The sequence below is a fragment of the Grus americana genome, chromosome 22 (genome assembly GCF_028858705.1).
Source record: "Grus americana isolate bGruAme1 chromosome 22, bGruAme1.mat, whole genome shotgun sequence".
Taxonomy (NCBI): Eukaryota; Metazoa; Chordata; class Aves; order Gruiformes; family Gruidae; genus Grus; species Grus americana.
The window spans coordinates 1,921,885-1,942,536 of record NC_072873.1 but is presented as its reverse complement, the minus strand read 5'-3'; the positions used below and the strand labels follow the sequence as shown (position 1 = coordinate 1,942,536).

Here is a 20,652-nt window from a genome sequence, read left to right as displayed (position 1 = left end):
GGGCTCTACAATTGGCATGAGAAATCTACTTTTCTGATGAGCCGGAGAATAATATAAAAACGGAGCATTGCTGTGAGCAAAAGACGCTAATTTGCTACACTACTGGATGTGGCGGGGGAGAGGCGGCGGCAGGGGGGGGAGAGGGAGGTGGGGGGGGAAGAGGGGATGGAGGAATAAAATTCTACCCAGTTACAGAATCAGTGTTCGAACCTGCTCCCAGTTCTTCATCAGCATGAAAAATTACAACTGTAACCAGATTTTTCTCTGTCGCCAGCGTAAATGTGCGATTACAGCTGTTCATATTTTCACTCTAATGAAGGGTTGCACATTTAAATGGTAAGATTTATTATATATTGTATACCGCCTATGTACATGCAAAACTGTTAACCGACGCCTAAAACGCTGCTTGTTTATTCTGGCATCAATTATCATTTTTCTCAATTTTTAAATAATAAAAAAGCCCATTTCGGCACAGACGGGTTTCTGTTTCTTCTGAAGAAATAAACAAATCCTCAAAATATGAAGGGGGGGGAGAAGGAGGAAAACGTAACAATGTGAACTACAGGATCAAATAAAAGAGAGCGCAAGACCCTTCCTCATCCCGGCAGAAACAAGGAGCCGATCGCCCACGCTCGTTTGCCTTTTTTTTTTTTTTTTTTTTTCCAGAGAAACTGGTACGAGCTCGGGTTCATAAACAGGTGAAATGATGGAGTTTATTGCAACCAACATCAACACTGAAACTAAATAACTGTGTTGCCATCTCGGTCCCGCTGAAAGACGGATGGTAAACTTGACCTGCCGCTGGTACTATCCGAGTGCCATTTTTTATCGCCCTTGGCCGCCCCCCCGGCTGAGCGCGCTGGGTAAATGCCTGTGCGTGGTCAGGTCAGGCGCGGGCGCGGGTGAAACTCCGTTCACATTTGCATACAGGCGGGCTTTCACAATGAAGACCCATCTGTTCCCGTCACCGAGTACAAATCGAGTGTCACCCAACTCGCTGCAAACGACAGCCGCGCGGCCATTAGATGGAGGAACACTTAGCTCAGGTTACGGATATGGAACTGCTGATTTGGGTTTAAATACCTGATAACTGAAGACTTTTTATTACATGCGAACAAAGAGTGAACCTTGAACTGATCACGAGAGCACCCTGCTCCCCCACGGACCCTCCACCCCAATACCCTCGCGCTCCCACCCTTCACCCTCTATTATCCACACAAAACCACTGTATATTTTTCCGGGGGGGGGGGGGGGGGGGGAACCCCAAACTAAAACCAGATTGAAATGTCACAAAACAGATCCTAACAGTGACCAATGACATCAAATTTATACGGAAGAGAGGACGGGCGCAATAGGAAGAGAGAGAAAAGCATCAGTGGTGTAAACAGAAGGCGAACTCTGAACTTCACATGCCCTTTGAGGTCATTAATATTGTTGCAACGTTGTTCCTTGAACTTCTACTAAATTTTGCCCGGGTGGAAATATTTGCAGTTCAGGTTCAGCAGAGATGAGGCTCTGCCCTCCTTGCCCCGCCAGCCACCCCTTCCCGCTCCGGTCACCAGCCCGTCGGTGCCGCTCGTGCTGAGCAGGGATGTGTCAGGACTCGTGTCACCACGTCCTCCTCCGTGGCGTGTCCCCAAAGCCGGGCACCAGCACTGTGCAAGTGCCAAGGCCAGCGGGATCACAGACCAAGTTCACAGCGAGCTTTACTGACCACGCAGGATGTCTGGGGGTTGCCCCATCTCTACCCAACTTAGAGGTTTCCTGGGGAGCTGCTTTGGTACTTCTTCCCTTCAAGTGATGGGAGCGCTAAGCTTGTGTGCTTTGCTTTCAAGATGAAGTCAAATAACATTATTTTGTGCTCAGAATGAGCCTCCTGTCCCATGATTAAGTCAGCAGGGGCAAAAAAAAAAATAGGCTCAATACTCATGCAAGGAAAACCAGCACAATCATGACCACCAACAACCCCTCCTTGCTTCCAGAGAAAAGGGGACCATGAGCACAGCCAAATCCTCCTGCAGAGCCACCTCTTACCATCAGCTGCAAACTCTTTGGGCCCAAACATCAGCACGTTCACAGCCCAGCTGTGGCCAAGGCATCACTGGAGCCCGGCACAGCCAGAGCAAGGAACGGGGCTCCAGCCCCCCAAAACCGATGCACTGCTGGTTTACGGGTCATATTCGATGCCATGGTCAAAACTGTTTCCAAGATCACGTAATGATGCTGCAAGGAAGAGGCCAGAGGTCCTGACTCGTGTCATAACTATTAGCCCACCTTCCTACACGTGCAGTTTTAAAACAACCACTTGCCAGGACAGCCAGGACTATTTTTTTCTTACACCCTTTCCTCCCAGGTCCAAAAGCACCCGAACGCTTCCCAGCTGGACTACAGGACAGTCCACTCCTGCTCTCCATCACACCAGAACACCCACTAGCATCGATAGAAGTCCCTCATTTACTGGGAGGAAAACAGACCATTTCAGAAGTACGAATGGGAACACATTTTTGTTTCACCAAAAACATTTAGGGGAAGCTGAAATCCTATTAAATCCCCCAAGACGGGCAGTTTTCCCCACTGTTCATGGCCCAGCTGCTTTCCCCTCTCTTGAAAAGTTCCCGTAAACAAAGTGGGTATTTGCATATCACAGGCAAGGCCCTTCTTGGGATGTCAACGATTTGCATGCAAGGTGGCTGCATGTGGCAGCGTGGCTCCGAAGGGAAGAATAAACCAACTAGGAAAAAAACCCATTACACAAGGTTTACCCTTCTGTTGGCTCCTAAAGAAAGAAAGCCCCATTAAAGAGCTGTCACTGTTTTAATTCCAGTTTTCCTACAGGGATATGATCCCATTCCCTTCCCCAAAAGATAAAGCAACTCGTCTGATAGAAATATTGGCTGCTTGGTGTGCGTGGGTGTTGTTTTCTCTTTTTTTTTTTTTTGTTAGGAGTGAACAGGAACTGAACCTTGAACTTCATTTACCCTTTGAACTCGTTACCTTTAAACAAAATTCCCCATGCTTTCCCTCTTCAAACAAATTTCATCACAATTACAGTCCCTTCCACTTCGCTTAAAGATATATAATCATTGACTTGACCTAATTACCTGGTGCAGGCCTTTCTCTACAAGGTGAAAGCCATATTGGTGTGAACAGAAGCTGACCCCTGTATTCTTGATACCCCAATTTTATTCTAATTATTGTATAGGAGGTTTTCCATCTTCCTCGGTCCTCCTATTCCCGCCCCCCAGTTGCTATTTGGTTGCTGGCGCATTCGGTGATGCCCTTTGGGTTGCAAGCTGCCTGGAGACAGGCTGCAAAATACATCTCACATTGAAAAGCGCAGGGTTTGCTGTTTTTTTTTCAAGCTCCCCCATTCAATAGGGAACCAGGAGATTCAGCTCTGAAAAAGGCTGCCAAGAACCGTCTCCTGTGGAAGCCCACACAGCGTGAGTCCGTCACCCACCACAAGCATGTGGGCTGGGGGAGCAGCCTCGGACCCCCCCAAAGTGACACCTCGCATCGCAGTCCCTCTCCAGGGAAGCCTGGGCTGTTTGCATACACGGATTAAAAGCTTTACGCTACCAGGGAACGGGACTTCTGACATGGAGCCAACGTTTCCTGTGACTCCAGAGCAAGGTGATTGCATTGAGAATGTAAACACAAAGAATTGGGGTCTGGGTGGCCTCACAGTCCCCTGTTCCTCCAAATCCAAGCGAAGAGCACCTCTCCTGCAAGCCAAGGTCACTTAACTGCCAAGGACCAATGCCTTCAGGTTAATGATATTTTCAGCTCCAGTAGAGTCAGTATGGCAAATCCAGGACTCACCTGCACATCACACTGCTGGTTTTTCACCCTCCCAAACTACAATGCAAAGTTGGAGGGCACTGGGTTGATCCTAATCTGACATCGCCTGGAATGGTTGATGTGTTGGAGTCAAATCACTTCACACTCCTCTAACATCATCCTCATTGCCATTCTTTACTTTGTCTGTTTGCCTCTTCAGAGCTGTAATTTGGTGCAAAACAGCTTTGGTACTGGAGTAATACCACGACATATCACTGCAATAACAACTAAAACACCTTCCAGAAGACTAGGACAAGACTGTTGTACCTTCTTGTATAAGGTTGAGGTTTACTGTGGATCCCCACCTTCTTTGAGGACAGTTTTTTCCTTAAAAATAAAATTAAGTTGCAATGAGAGGATGGAACTCCCCACCAGTGTCATTAGCTGCTAATTTCTGGTGGCATTCAGAGACAGCAAAAAGCTTAAATTACCTCTGCAATTCAAGATATTTCCCTCTTATTCTTTAAAACCAACAAGAAAAATCTAACAAAACCAGCTCCAACATTAATAAAGAGTCACAGCAATTGACAGGCAGGGTCACTGAGAAATGGCACCTCCCTAACCTTCTCATTTGTCTTGGGCAATTGAAAAATAATTAGCAACTGCGAAAGGGTTCAATACCTAAGAGTAAACAAAGGGAAAAGGGTTACTCTAAGTCATGGTCCTATGGCCTGAGGCAGAGCTTTTTTTTTTTTTTTTTCCATCCACTAGGTGAGCATACCCCCCCTTATGAAAAATTAGCCAAGGACTGGCCAGGAAGCCAAGGAGAGGGCAGGTGTGGACGGTCAACCGGAGCTGCTCTTTGCATTCAAATTCCTTCCTGCTCTTTAGTTTTATTAAGCACCACAACAAAAGAAGAAGCAGAGGCAGAAAGAGCCAGCACCAAATTGCACAGATAGGTGGTGCGCAAACCTCGGTTCTGTGTCAAAGAGGTAGTGCATCCATTTGTTATGGTCTCTTGGCGAGAAAGGCCATGCTCAGATGCCCTGGAGCTCCACTGTAATAAATAGACACTGAAGATTAAAGGAGCAAATCCTACCACCTGCCCCAAGCCTGAACCCACAGATTTAGCATACTGGGGTACCCAAGAGGGATGGAGGCTTTGTAGGCAGCAGAGCTATAGCCATTTTATGGCAGTTTCTGCAACCTCAGGGCTTGTGCCGGTGCCCCTGGCTCAGACAGCTCAGCTCCCCTGCTGATCCGTGAATTCAGGGGTTGAACGGGAAGACCAAGGGGGAGGGGAGGAAAGCGGTGCTCGTCCCCAAGCCTACCCCAGCCATCATGGGATCAAACCGAGGAACCAAAACCCAAAGTGACCATGATCCGCACTATTGTCCTCCTCCTCCCAGAGTTCTTTGATCAGCAGCAAGTTTGCATATCAAAGAAAAGAAGGAAAAGAGAATATTCAAATACTGATATTGTCTGGCCTTACTTTCCTTTGGTAGGGCTGGTTAGTTTTCATCGTAAAAGTTTGCGTGCTTTTCAATCTTCTTTCTTTATTGTTGGTTGGGATTTTTTTCTTAAACAAATTAAGAGTGGCTTTGCAAGACCTTAAATATAAAATCGAAACATTTCTGATCAACTTATTCCAATTGCATTTGAAAAGAAAACTCGTGGGTTTGTTGTTGGTTTTTTTTTTCCCCACTACATTTCTCCTAGACTGAGGGGGGAGAGGAGGGATACAAATTTTTCCCTTGATTCAAAATAAGATGCGGGGGTTTTTTCTCCAACAAAATACTTGGAGCTGATGGATCTGGTCCAGCAGAGCTAGCAGATCCAGGGAGACACTCAAAGCAGACGTGGAGTTTCCACCTACAGATGAAAATAAAGCAACTTCAAATCATCCTTGGCAGAAAGCAAACTGGAAACCCCATCTCAAGAGGAGCGTCACCACCCTGACGCCCCCACTAGATGACAAACACAGCTAAACGTTGGCAGCGAAGATTTCTCACCTACTTGGGAGATGCCATTATATATAGTCGAGGGAGCCAAAGTCATGTTCTGCTCCTTGATGGCTATAGAGATTACTCAGGTAGCCATGGGCTTCCCAGAGTAGAGCTAGGATGGGGTGTGAGCATGGAAAGGGGCAGACAAATGTACCCATTATTGTTTTGTACTCCTAAGGTTGTGCTTTCCTTCCCACCAATCTCCATTTGCATGAAGTCTTACAGGAATTATGATAACAAAGTACCCAAACTTAGCAAACCACTGCCCTTTCCTTCTAATCGTATCAGAGAGCTAAAAATACGGAGAGGGCAATAATCAAAGGTAGCACCGAAGTTTAAAAATACAATACCAAGGTGAAGGTGAAAAATGCTCTGGCAAATCTAATGTCACACTCATAGCAGATTTAAAAAAAAAAATCAAAAAAGGACTAAATTACTTTATGAGCACCCAGGCAATAATTGCTTTCTTAGCAACAAGCAACCTTTGGGTTTGTAAAGAGCGAATGACCTTAGGCACATACGGTCAGCCTTTCTGATCAAGCTACAAAATTAGCAGACGAAGGGTAATGTGGAAGACGCAATATATCTAGAGACTTTACTGAGCGTTTGATGTGGTGCCACAGCAAATCTCACTGAAAAAATTAATTTACCTCAGCTTGGATAGAAGCAATCGTCAGAGACTGAAAATTGGCCCAAGGGCCACAGACAAAAGCTGGTGATAAATGGCTTTCTGTCACGTGGGGGAGAAGCGTCTGTGTTGGGGTACTGCAGGGTATTAGTCCCCGTTTTATCTAAGGCAAGTAAACAGTCCATTAATTCAATGAGCAGGAAGATACTGAATTAGGTGGTAATGCAAATATCAAGTGAAAGCAGAGGAAATAATAGTAGGGGACACAGAGAGGTTAGGAATATGGATAGAATAATAAAATGAGATTCATCCTGCTAAATAAACAAGGGTAACAAAAAAAGTCATCCAGAGCACATCCAGCACCAGGGGAATGTTATGAAGTAAAAGGGGAGAAAATAAGAATTTGCAACATAATTGAGGATCTCAAAAATAAATTGGTTGCACAGGGGCAAGGGACCTCTGCCACAGAGGAGGGGAGTCAGGGTAACAGCAGGCTTCTTCCAGCAATGATGCAACATTAGCACAGGCTACACCCCAACACTGGATCTGGCCTGCATCCTTGGCAACTCACACCTAACACGCTGACCACATGAAGGGTGCACAGGGGAACAGGACGGAAACCGTTTCCCTCCAAGGTCAGAGGCAGGGGATCTCTGAACTCATCCTGTAGTCCACAGCTCCCTGGAATAATCAAGTCTGCTTTGAAGCATAAGGATAGGAATGAAGTTTAAGGAAGCAGAAATCAGGGTAGACTTGAAAGCTCTACTGACCCAAAGATCTCTCCTGCAGATGCCCACAGACCACAACCTTTGGGGGACAGCAGAGTTCTGTCTTTTTTAGGTAAAAGTGGGTAAAGCAGAGATACAAGTTATGGGGGATGGAGAGCACCACCCTATATATATGTTCAAAGATTGACACCAACCACCTGCCTGCTCCAAATCTTCAGGGAAAGTTCATCCCTATCATGCATGTCCTCTCCATGCACCTCATGCATCAGGTGTTTATCAGGAAAGGCTGAACACTTCCAGGATTTGGAAGGAGTTCAGAGAGTGCAGGGAGCTTCGCTCCACTAAATTTTGTCCTCCCTTGGTTTTTGTGATTTCTTCACCCGCTGCTAGCACAGCCCCTCCTAGGCATCTCTTTTGGCAGGCTCTTGTTGCCCCCAACATAAGACTGCCTTAGCACTGAATGCCCTTGCCCCAGATACCATCAGTTCAAAGTTAAAATAAACTTCCGATTTCTTCCCCCCAAATCCCATCAATTTTGTTAATGCTTTGATGCTCTGCAGAGCGATGCTAGACCATTTTCATTTACAGCAGATGGCCAAGTCTCATTACTAAATAGAAAATAATTCTTTGGCTGGAGAACCTGAGCAAGGTGTTTGGGACTCCCAGGCATTAAGATGCGATTGCCACCTACACCACAGGCTCTGCATCGGACCCGAGTCAAGCCACTTGCACTCCACATCAGTCCCCGCTCAAAAAGAATTATTTTCTCCACTCCAGTGAACGAATCTTACTATAAAACCAAGCTAATGCTCTCCTCCTGCTACTCTTTGATTTGCCTAGTTAGCTCTTTGGGGTTGTCCAGGCAAGGCGGTCAAGGCTTCTTTCTCCAAAGGCTACCCAAGTGCCAGCAGCATCCTTGCACTGCTGCGCTGCCAGGAAGGTGCCATCACGAGGGCAACTTGGTTAAAACCTGCAGCTGCAGAGACGCAGCCCTGGGTGATGGGATGTTTCAAGGACTTGATCTATCCGCCAGAGCGTTCGTTCAAGCACAGGGTGAGGGTGGATAGAGGAACAGCAGCAATTCACCAATTTCAAACAGCAGCTCCCGCTTTAACCTATGAGTGCAGGAAAAAAAATAGGGGTGAAGCTTTGTAACCAAATAAAGAGAGCTGTGAGCTCAATAACAGGCATTATCCTATGGCAAAGATTTTGTTATTGTTGAGTACTGATTCCTTTATCTCTCAGAAACAATCAACCTTCAGCCAGAGGAGTCTAACCTTAAAACCCCATAACTCAATTTTACATAGTGTTAAAGTTTGGGGGGATATTTGTCAGTGCTGGAGCTGATACAATCAGTCTGGAGGACCCTAGAACAAAGAGCAGTGGGTGAAGAGCATGTCACCTCCGCACACATTCGTTTCCTTGATGAACAAGGAGCTATTAGTTGGTGAGAAAGCATTATCAGGGTGAAGGATGATGCCGATTGTTTCGGCTGCTCTTCCCGTGACACTGGATTAGAAGAAGAAGTCCCAGTGTTTGCTCAATGCCCCACCGGCTCTGCCCCCGCCGCACACAGGTACACGTCCGCACGCTCCCAGCCACCCTTCAACACAGACCAAAAATCAATCTGGACACCCAATCTCTTTCAACTGCCACATCTCTCCGAGGGTTAAACAATAAAAGTTTAACTTGTTTTAAGGAGTAGTTCATCACCGTAAGCCTTGAACAAAGCTACTCCTTAAAATACACATGTGCCCATGCACACAAAATGCCTTCGTGCAAAATGACAATGACAGAACATCCAAAGTAGCCTCTTTGCTTGAGTAAACCCACCGGCAGGTACAACAGCTCTAGGGAGAAGCTTGCTGAATAAAGTTATACTTGACTCCTTACACTTAAAGGAGAAATGAAACGAAAAAAAGAGAAAAAAAAAAGATGCCTTTTCTTCCCTCCAGTTGTCCTTTAACACATTCCACTTTAGAATTTATTATAACCAGTCTTTAAATTAAATTCTTCAGGACAGTGGCTTTATTTTTGCACGTAGTGATTTTCAGCACTACATAACCTGAGTAATAATTTAATGTATTCCCTGTGGCTCACATTGAACCACGCGGTTAAGCACATGCTTAAGTCAGAATGAAGTCAGTAGTAGTTTAGCATGTGTTAATGTATATATAGCAGAGGCTCTTATTGCTGTCCAGACCATTTCTCTCAGCTGGGAATTTTGTATTTCAGGACTTGTTAGTGTTTTGAGATTGATCCTACAAGAAACAGGTACAATCACGATTAAACCCAGGAGCAGTTCCGCCCAGGTGAACAGACGATACTCTGGACACGTCTGCGGGATGAGGCTGTCTTTATTTGGAACGTATCTTGCTTTTCACCCAAGGGAGAAGGGCCCCGAGGCTCTGCGTGCACATGTCCCAGAAACATGGGGAAAGCACATGTTTCGTTTGCCATTTTGTCCTCAAGTTGTCACGCAAACACGTCCCACAGAGGAATGAAGTTTACCCTGGTTTCAGACAAGTCATCTTGTCATTTGAGCAGAGGAAGAGTCTCCTTCACTTCCCTTGCTAATGACCTTGTTACGCTCAAAATTCTAACACAGAAAAAATGAAACCCAAATCTTTGCTATAACCTCAACACATTTCAAGTGCATAATCTAGAGCATCTCTTACCCTTGCTCCTGTTGAAGCATGCATGCAGAACCCACCAAATATCTTATCTTACTGTTCATGTATTGGGTGAAAGAACGTCAGTTCTAGGTTTGCTGTAACCCCATCACTACCGGTGCCAAACACGCTCAACCCCTGGCACGTCTGCAAGGGCGAAGCCCCATTTCCCAAGTCCTAGCGAGGTCGTTGGTGCCAGCCGGGGGCTCTGGGCATCCCAAGGCTGCTTCTGCACAGCACAGGGCCCCCACCGGCTGATCCAAAACCAGCACCTCCTCTGCCACCCTGCCTGAGCACCGCCCCTCAGCATCCTGCCCTCTGAGCATCCCTCCTGGAGAAAACCCCACATGGGTCAGTAACGAGAGACTCTGCCGCCTGATAGTTCAGGAAACTAGAATCACTTTCTTTTTCAAAGGGCAGAAGAGAAGCCGTAATGAAGTTCCACCCTGACACTTTGTTAACTTACATTTCCTGCATATTGATCCCTCTGCTGGGGAGAATATAGAGACACAAAGCGTTTATGCCTGGGATTTACATACTCATGAATAAAAAGGCTTTTAGGAGGCGGGTGCGTAAGTTATCCCAGCCCCCCACGCAACAGTAACTTGCGCATTGATAATTCACGGGTGTTTGACGCGGGGAACATGCAATTCGCCACGAGAGGAAGCTCCATCCCGGCTCCTGACAGCTGCCACACCACCCGGGACCACGCACCCGACAGCATCGGCTCAAAGGCACCCGCGCACCGAGCGCCCCGCTCCCACTGAAATAATCTACGGGCTGAGGGCATCCTCCGCTGCAATTAATTTTAAGCTGCGATCATAAGCCAACGCTCCCCCTGTTTTCACCCGAGCTCGCTGTTGTTAAGGCGCTTGCTAAAAAAAATCTACCTAACACCTTGTCGTTAAAGACTATCCTCTAGGTACGGAAAATAAATCTGTTCATCTGATCCCACACTTATAAAGCAATACAAAGAAACTTTAATTATGCTTTTTCCCTGTCGGCAAACAGCAAAGAAGGCAGGATTTTTGCTTTAGAAAAGCCGCATTAATAAGTTATTGGCATTTCACCGACTTCTAAGCAATTTGAATTATAACTCCTGTCTGCGGCCCCACAGACCCACCGAACTGCTGAGATTTTACACCACATGTTTCATAACATTTCTGGTTTTCTTAAGAGCTCTTGTGATCAAGGAATTACTTGAGAATCTCAGCTTAAAAAACAAACAAACATCCCAGCGGTTGGGCAGAAACCCCCTTCCAAACCACAAACCGAGGCATGCAACACCCAAAGACCAAATCACAAACACATTATTTTGTGTAAAAGCAACTCATGCTTTTAAAACCAGCATTTGAATCCCAAGGTTGACAGTCCTCAATTGCAAACAGCCACCACGAAATTGCATCCCATTTAGGATGTGGGAGCTTAAGGGACAGGCTGGACCAAAACATTTCAGGGCCCGATCTGGTTTGTGTCAGGATCATATCCCCAAAAAGCGCTGAGGACCCACCAGATAGGATGCTCCCAAGGGATCCAGGCTGCCGGCCCCACACAGGGCTGAGCATCAGTACGGACTCGCCCTCTGGTCCTTCCATCAGCGCTGATGTGTTACGTTTCAACACTTTATAAAGAACAACTGCTTTTACGGGGTGCAGGGGAAGATAAGGGGGGAGAATAGACAAGACAGAAGGGACTTGCAATCACCCAGTCTTTCACAGGCACCCTTAGCACAAGAGCAGCTTCTCAGACCAACTTCCAAACATCTCCGCCTGAGGAAAAATGACTTTGAGCTCAAAACGGGCACCCACAAAACTGCGGGCTCGCTCGGCTGCCCTCAGGACCAGCATCTGCAGCTCGACATGCCCGGCTGATGGAAGCCGCGGCCACAAGTCGGATAGGATTTCTACAGCAATTACTTGTGCTACAATTTGCTGCCACTGTAAAATCCCAAATGAGAACATGAAGCCACTTTGGGTTGGGGTTCCCCACCCCGGTTTGTTTTAAATGAAAGCTGAAAATCTTGGTAGCATTACTCTCACTGCTGCTTGTTCTCTACAAAGGTCTGAGCTCTCCTATATATAATTTATGCATCTATTTCTGGCAGCCTGCAAGCAACCCACCCTCCTCCTCTCCACCCCGAACAAATAATCCTTAATATAGAGGTGAACCGAGTTGCTCTGTATAAAATATAGCCAAACCTTTTGACCAGCCAGAGTACCGTTCCAGGAACTTATTTGCACAATGCCAGAGACATTATCACACCGGGCTTGAAAGCGCTAATGTTATGGTGCATTTCCATTCAGAAAAGGATAAATCAAAGAACATAAGCTCTGCAGCTTTAAGGGAGTCTGATTTCTTTACGAACTGTCACGCGGTATAAATAGATATTTTTTAGAAAACATGTTGTTTTCTTACACATGGATTTGTGCCTGTTCTCCTCCCCTTGGCAAAACTCACGTTGAGCTGGTCAAACCTGCTCGAAGCCACGGGAAGGAATCAGGAGAAATAACCGATCCGTGCTTTAACCTCTCGCTCCCTGGGCTCGTTCGGACGATGCCCAAGATCAGAAAGGAAACAAGCCGGGGGAAACCCTGAGCAGCAATCGCACTTGTCACAAACCCCTTCCCCAAATGTTTCCTGTGCTCTTTCATAAGGCTTAAAAGTACATCAACAGCAAGTTTATAACAACTTGGTCAAAAGCAACAAAAGACATTTCTGGACATCAGGGAGGCAGAGATAATTGCTTCTAATGGTATTTGAAAAGAAAAATGTAAAGCTTTCAACTCCAGCCTAAGAGGCATTTCCACTCATCTGTGGGCATTCAGGGTTTGATCTATACAGACTATCGAACTTGCAGGTACTCAGCACTTCTGAAACAGGTTCTTAGTCTGCATTTTATTTCACACGCTTTCTTATTACACCTGAAATTCAGCAGCATTTGGGCAAGCAGCTCCTATGGGCCACGGCGCAGGCTGAGGGCCCCAGGCCACGCTACCCTCCCCTGCATCGGCCACTTAGTGCCTCACCACTGCTTATCCCAGCGCAGCGGATGTCAGGCTGTCACTGGGGAAGAAAACCACAATTTCCACTTTTGGTTTGGAAAAACAGAGATTTGGTATTCCTGCATCCACACAGGGGCTTCATTCACGCCCACGCCGAGCTGTCAAACCTCCCGCAGCGGGAAGAAGGAATTCACAGAAACACCCGGTTTGGAGTTTGGGGGCTCGGTTTGATTTCTTAGTTGTGGGGTTTTTTTAAAAATAAAAGTAACAAGGAAGCAAGAGGCGCCCACGCGGGTTTCCAGCCGCGCAGCCCCACCCTGCGCCACACGGGGGCGCTGCAGAACTCCGCTGCCGCCGCCGCCGCGCCCGGAGCCGGGCACCCCCCGCGCCCACGGACATCCCCCTGCAACCCCCCCTCCGCGCCCACGGACATCCCCCTGCAACCCCCCCCTGTGCCCACGGACCGACACTGCCCCGCGCCCACGGACATCCCCCTGCAACCCCCCCCTGTGCCCACGGACCGACACTGCCCCGCGCCCACGGACATCCCCCTGCACCACCACCACCCCCCCCCCGCACCTACGGACAACCACTCCTGCAACCGCCTCTGTGCCACAGACCAACACCCCCCTGCAACTCCCATGGACACCCCCAATACCCCTGCAGCACCCCCGTTCACCCCACTGCACCCACGGACCCCATCCCCAGCACCCACGGACACTCCCTGCGCCCCCCCACACCCACGGGCACATCCCCTGCACCCCTCCAGCGCCCACAGGCACCCCCCCTACACTCCCCCTGCACCCACGGACACCCCCAACACCCCTCCCAACACCCACAGACACCCCCCCTGCACTCCTCACACACACACACACCCCCCACCTTCCCGCACCCTCACCTTTGCCTGAGCAAGGCTCCACACCCACCCGCATCCCCAGCCCCTCCAGCTGCCCACTGAAAACATTCCTGCAGGCTGGATTTTTAAAGCAATTCGATTCCCTATTTAGGAAGCGATTCCTTAGAGTTCAGAAGCGTGTAGGAAACACAAGGAGAGTAAAAGCAGAAGCTGGAGTGGTAGATGCAAGGACTACCTAAAAGCAAGGAACCGCCTGTGGTTGGGAGCACTGCACGCTGCAGGGAGAAAGGATTTGGTGCTCCAAAACACCAAGAGAAAACAGCGCACCCTGAAAGAGGGGGACACGTTCAGAGGCTGGCTGGAGGCTGCCATGGACCAGGCAAGAAACTTCTAAAAGTTCACAGACTTCTCCCCCGGATTTCAAGGTGGCCCACCAGCATCTCGTTTCTGTAGAGTTACGTACAAAACTCACTTTGGTATTTTATTGTTTCCCTACCCATTTCTATGTACTAGAATGCCAAACGTGAGCAAACAGGGCTTTCTCCAGGATGCAAATGGGTTCAAGAAGTACCTGGAGATGGATTAAAGACCTGCCACCCCTTTACAGCTTCTAACCCCCTCAAAACTTTTAGTACCACGTTGTATTTGTACCAGTCATCCCCATCCCCACTGGGGCACAGTGAAGTACCATCTCATCTACCACCCTCCACACCTTTTAAGATAAAAGGCATTTTGAGCACATTTTTATAAAGCAAAGGGAATTTTTACTAAATTATTTGATTTTAATATACTTGGAATTTATGTATTTAAAAAAAAAAAAAAACCTTCATGCAGAACTGAATGAGCTATAAGCACGTTTGGCCAAAGTTCTCTGCTGACGTGATGGAAAAATCTCGGAAGTCAGAGGCAAGATTTCTTACCCCAGAGACCATGCCTAACAAAACCTGTCAAGTACATTCCTGTCACTGTGAGTTATGCTCCCTTCCACATACTAACGGATACCTGTGTAATATAAAAGAAAATATATTGTCACTTCTGTTGCTGTGACATGGCAGTAGAGCCGATAGCCAGGCGCGGGGGCAGAAGCCACAGTGGCCCTCACCCCCTCAGCTCCCTGTGATCTTGCCATGACACCGAATGAATCATTTGGATCCTGGCTCGGCATCCCTCCAGCAAGGGATCTGATGCTCTGCAACGATGGCAGAAGCACCCCTAAGGAGCCACGGGGAAACCCCAACTGATAAAGCAATATCTAGAAGTGCTAAATATTAAAGATGCACGAGTCCTACCCCTCAGGACACTGTGGTATCTACCTTATGCTTCAGTAAAACTAAACATGGGCAAATTAAGTGATCTACCAGTTCAAAAGACAAAACATTTTTGAAACGTCGAGTGGTCCGAGCAGAGTACATTACATGGGAAGTGTCTCCTAAGAAATACTTATCATTATAACAGTACTTAGCACTTCCACAGCGCTTCCCAGCCTCCCAGCACTGTACAAACATTAGCTTCTTAATCACTCATTAGGGACGATCCTATAGAGCTGGGCCATGCCTCATTGAGTAAAGTCATCCCCAACTCGCTCAGTCCCTCCTGCTCCCTCCAGAGACAACTTTGAAGGTTCTCTCCGATTCCCACGAAAAGTTCAGAGCGAGCAAGGAAAAGTCTGTTCAAAATGAACAGCGGTGGCATTCCCTCACCTCCAAATTCCCCCGTTTTTCATAGCAAGGATAGGCAGAAGTGAGCATCATCCCAGCCAGAGAGACCTGCTGCCATTAAAACCTTGAATTAATACAGTTGGGAAATTCAAGAAGGTGGGAGATAGCAGCCTTTAACAGCGCTGCGTGCTCGCACCTACGGACGTAACCTCCTGTTGTTGCAAAACAGGGCTGAGAAGGGATGGAAAAAAGCCACTGGAATGATAAGCATGTTCCTACAACCGGCCAATTTATTCTTCTGGCCATAGCTAGATGGATTACGCCTGTGAACAGCCACCTGTGCTGCCTGGAAGGAGCAGCTCTCGGTCACTCATCAGTGTGACAGCAGCACACGAGGGTCCGTGGTGGCCCAGGCTCCAAACACGGGAGCGGGGGGTCTGCTCCAGGCACCTTGCTGGCTACGTGGACAAGAGAGTGGGAAGAAAAAGGGGCACAGTAAGAGTGAAGTGTGCCCACCCGGAGAAGCCAAGGGAAACCAAAAGGGTGAAAATTAGTTCGTGCAATCTTGAAACTCTCTACTATTCCCACAAGGATGTTCTAATTCAGATACCAAGGCTGTTTGATACACCCTTTAGCTTAATCCACTCCTCTGAAGCACCGATTTAAACTCTCAGGTGACCAACTTTATATTCATGTAAAAAAAAAAAATCATTGTGCCTTCACCTTCTATAGTGAAAAAAGTAAGCAAAGAAAACAAGCAAACAACAACAAAATACCCCAAGTAAACAAAAAAGTCTATTAGTAAGTCAGCACAGAAATTCAAAAACCCAGAGGAAATCACAACCCCAATCCACATCGATCCCACCAACAGGTATCTAGAAAAATTCATTCTGATGATGCCCCTACAAACCATGGCAGGGCAAAGAAAAGGTTCCAAAATCCTGCATTCAGCCTTTTTTCCCTTTAATATTACTGTTTCGGACTACCAACAGCCTGCATCTAATCAGCCAAAATTGCTCAACTTTCATCCAGACCGAACACACACACAGTCAAGCCCGTGATTTGCTGTTATTCAGCACTCCTACCGGTTTCCAAGAACTAACACCTCATTTTAATGTAACTGCTCTCCATGCCAGGTTTTTTCCCCCCCCTCCTTTTTGTAGTATGTAATTTTTCTATGTTATCAATCTCCTCACCATTCACCCATTTGGGCATCCTTCCATCGAGCCTGGCATTTCATCTGTGTCTGAAAACTTCCAGTGGTGCCAAGTGTTTGCATACCTTGCAAGTGTTATGTCAAACTCTGCCCCTTAGAGCTGCCAAAAACCACCACTCAAAGTTAGCAAAGCAAATACCTCCTTAGACAAGCTTAATAAACACGCCAGGAGAAATCCTAGACTTCATAAAGACATTGCTTGCCTGACGAGGCCAAGCCTGAGGTCTTCAGCACCCTTTCATGTCCCATTTAGGCCAACATCCATTATCCTTGTCACACGTTCTCCATCCGCACTCTGCATAAGTGCATCATATCTGAGCACGCAGATTATTTAAACCCACCAATCCCAAACTCCACACCTCTCTTCATGCTGCAATTACCAGCTGTGAGATCAACCTTGTCTCTAATCAGCCTAAACGAAGCCATTTATTTTATAGCATGAATCAACACGTACAGCAGATATGCCGAGCGTTTTGCACTGCACGAAGAAGCTAACTTTGGTGCCCATCAGCTCTTATGGCCTCGTCCCAAATAAATCCTCATTTCTTTGTATTCCTGACTGATGACCACCGATTCACTAACAAGAGTGGGAGCAGACACGAAAGAATACATTGAGCAGACAGAGGTGGAGAAGAGGAGAGATGGAAGCAGAGAAAATGAAAGAGGAAGGACAAGTTGGGAGGGGTAAGAAAGCAGGGGGGAAAGTGCAAGGGAAGTGAAAGAGGAGGAGGAAACAAGATCTGTGGGAAGTGGGAGATTGAGAATCTGAGACCAAAGCAGTCAAACCTTCACTAGGGCCCAAAGATAACCCCTGAGAAGTTCAGAACAATCTCAGCTCTATAGGCTTCAATTTCAATGGCACATCACAAATCCATCACTCCCAAACCACCATTCACAAGCAGACGCAAGCACTGCAGCAACTCTTTGCCCAGAAAACCCCCAACTGACATTTAATGCTCTGGAAAGCGCCCTTGGCCTCCATGCCAGCTCCCATCCACCACTCAGCTGGGAGCCCCAAATTCCCAAGCACTAGAAGGTCCCAAAAAAGGCTCTCCAAAGCAGGGCAATTTAAAAAAAAGGATGGGGTAGACAAGGTCTGAGAAGACATAGCCCCTTTGAAATGTGAGGCTGAGCACCCAAGAAGAAACACACCCAGAAGCTGCACGTTAACTTTGGGAAACGACAGCCACCGGGTCAAATTCTGCTCTTTTCCATCACTGTTGTCAATCCAAAATAGAACAACCAACTCCAGTTTGCACCAAGATGATTAAGAAATACATTTAACTTCAGCAATACTAAATTCAACTCAGGATTGCCTTAACATTTTATGGTCATTGACAAAACACGTACCAGTCAAAAAAAAAAAAAAACCCAAAAACCACCTCCTGCATTATGAGATGGATAAAAGACAACAAGAGAGTCATACTAGATCACACTTACCTTCTATCTTCTTCACTCAAGGTCTTCAAAAAGCATTAGTGACTTACCATCATCCTGGAAGTCTGATGGAAATGAAGCATCAGATGTCATGGAAGGTGCCAAACTCCAGGTCTGATTTTCATCAGAACTGTCCTGTCCAAAGCCAGCATCATGCTGATCCTCTCCTAGAAAGAGAGGAAGAGCCTGATTTTAGTGAAGAGAACCCATTTCTAAACCCAAATCTTGTTGCGTACACCGTGAGACATGTTTCCTCCTGGTTCCCACCTTCCATTGAAGTTCTCTACAAAACCCAAAACCACTTCTCTGGTTTTAAAGTGAGATTCATCATTTAGGGCCAAGGCAGCATATTCCTGCTGCAAAAACGCTCATGCTGGAGATGTAAAGACTTCAGAGCTGGAGGGTTACAAGGAGGAGGCTGGAAATACCAGCCTTGGGGCTGAACTACCAGAGCTAAGTCCAATTCCTTGCTCTCACCCTCAATACATGACCTCCACATAAATCATCTCTCTGTAAAATGAAGGACCATCCTACCTGCTTCACTAGAATCAAAATTCTTCCTATATTATAGGAAAGAGCTTTGAGATCCTTAATTGAAAGGTAGTAGGGGAAAAAAAAAAGATTGACTCCCTATAACGACAGGCAGTCGCATACAAACAAACAAAGCAATGTGTCTGTGTGAGGCAGGAGCTTTTACCTCCCCATGCTTGATGTTGCACTGAATTTTTCTGGAAGCAGACGTTTTGCTAGGGAATTTGCTATTGATACTGGATTTTATGCAGAAGGCACTTAGATAGTGAGAGATGTTAATATCAAACTTTAATATAAATGGAGTGCAGCTAGCCTACCTGTAGAAGAAAATACTACTCAACAGAAACAAAGCAAAAAAGTGGTCTTTCAAGCTTTTGCCTTACATTTCCTGAATACACACAGCCCAGACCGCTGATAACAGAGGTAAAGACAGCTGCTTACTCATTCAACACACAACAAACAACAAGAAAGGTGAGTTTTCAGCTGATGTTAATTGCGTTCAAACACTAAAAACAAGTTTTATCTCAGCAAACAGAGGAACTGTGCTCCACCGTTTAAATCAAGCACTGATGAAAGGGTACCAAGGCCTGGAACGGAGGGTTACAACGCTCTTCCTCCCACCAAGAAACACAGTGGAGATGCCATTAAGCCTCCAGCTGCAGAAAGACATGACAATAGTTTGGATATGTTTTATTTTCAACAGCCCAGGTTACAACCTTCCCTTGTGTGAAGCCCTCAGAGACTCCAGGCTCCTACGTTCAAGGGCAGATTTTCAAGAAAACTCCAATTCTTCACCAAAAGGAACAATCTGGCTGTGAAGAACATAAGACACACAAGATTGTCTTCCCACAGCTCAGTTCCTTAAAAAACAAATCACACTGGGTGCCAGACACCATGATAGTCTCGCTGATACTATAAGCTCAAAGGTCTTAAAATAAACCCGTTGAAGACTTGACTTTGAGATTTACCAAAGGCCCATGGGGGTCCCTGGCAGAACAGAGGGGTCCCTGGCAGTCCACCCTTGAAGCCATTACAACTCTCCTAACAGGGGAAGAGCCCAAGAAGTAATCAAATCTTTTCCCAGCTCTATGCTCACTTGCTTCCAGCAGCCATCCCAGCACACGGCACGGAACATCGGATTCCGGAGAAAAAAAGGCAATTTGGAAAATAACTTTTCTCCTTTTGGGAGATGCATCATTCAACATCTGCATTGCTAATCTCTCATGCCAAGAAGCAAGCTGCAGGTCCCCGGCCGAAAAGGGCAGGCTCTGATTCCTCCTGCGGGATCAGACATCAGAGGTGGCACGGCAGTCATCTTCCATCCACAGACTACTTCTTGGTCACAAAGAGTAAGCAAAGCACGTTCCGCTATGCTACAACAAACTGAAATTCATACATGCACCTCCATAAGGGAAAAAACCCAAACAATTAGGGGTTAAAAGCAGAGACTGAACCCCTCGCTCCACTGGCCAGACTCTGGGAAGCGGAGCACATCCACGAGCACACCACTGCCCGCCTGACCTTGGAGAAGTCATTTCAGTGCTTTGCTCGGTTGTGTGTGACAAGGGGATGTTTCTTCCCTGTTTTACTGTAGCACTTTGAGATCCTCAAATAAAAAGGCTCTAAAAAACCTATATAAAAAGCTGCTACCAAAGAGCAACTCAGTGTCGTAGGAACACACAGCATTCATTCTAATGAGGAGCCGTCCTCAGCGCCGTGGGCTCGACTATCCGCAGCGACGCGAAGGTGCCAGCGTTATAAGACAGTTTCCATAAGCCCCTTCAGCCCTTTACAAAGAACATTTCCTTCCAACCAAACTGCACCGTATTAAACCCGGCTTCTCCAACGAGCGCGGAGGTAACAGGCGGTTCCCTCTAACGAGATACAGGTGCAGGATTATTGCGATAATGAGCAAACTGTTTCTGGTTTCCGACTAGCAGGAGGCAGCGCGGCACGGTGCAGCCGCCACGCCGGGGAAGCCCGGCTCACGCCTCGGTGCATGGCTGCGGGAAAGCGTTTGGAACAAGGGCCCAATCGGGAAAGTTACTTGCAAGAATAAGTCACCGGCTTTAACGGCAGGAGAAGCTGGTGCACGCGTCAGCCACGGGGAAGAATCAAGCCACAGGTCTCTGTTTTGG

General features: G+C 47.0%; 1 protein-coding gene across 2 annotated transcripts in view; it reads right to left on the bottom strand.

Annotated features, from left to right (window-relative positions):
• Window positions 1-20,652, bottom strand: part of SKAP1 (src kinase associated phosphoprotein 1) — a 153,990-nt gene that overhangs the window by 105,276 nt on the left and 28,062 nt on the right. For both annotated transcript variants that reach the window (XM_054801586.1, XM_054801585.1), the window contains one exon: window positions 18,034-18,150. In XM_054801586.1, coding sequence (XP_054657561.1) covers window positions 18,034-18,150 — 117 coding nt within the window. The remainder of the gene's footprint in view (window positions 1-18,033; window positions 18,151-20,652) is intronic.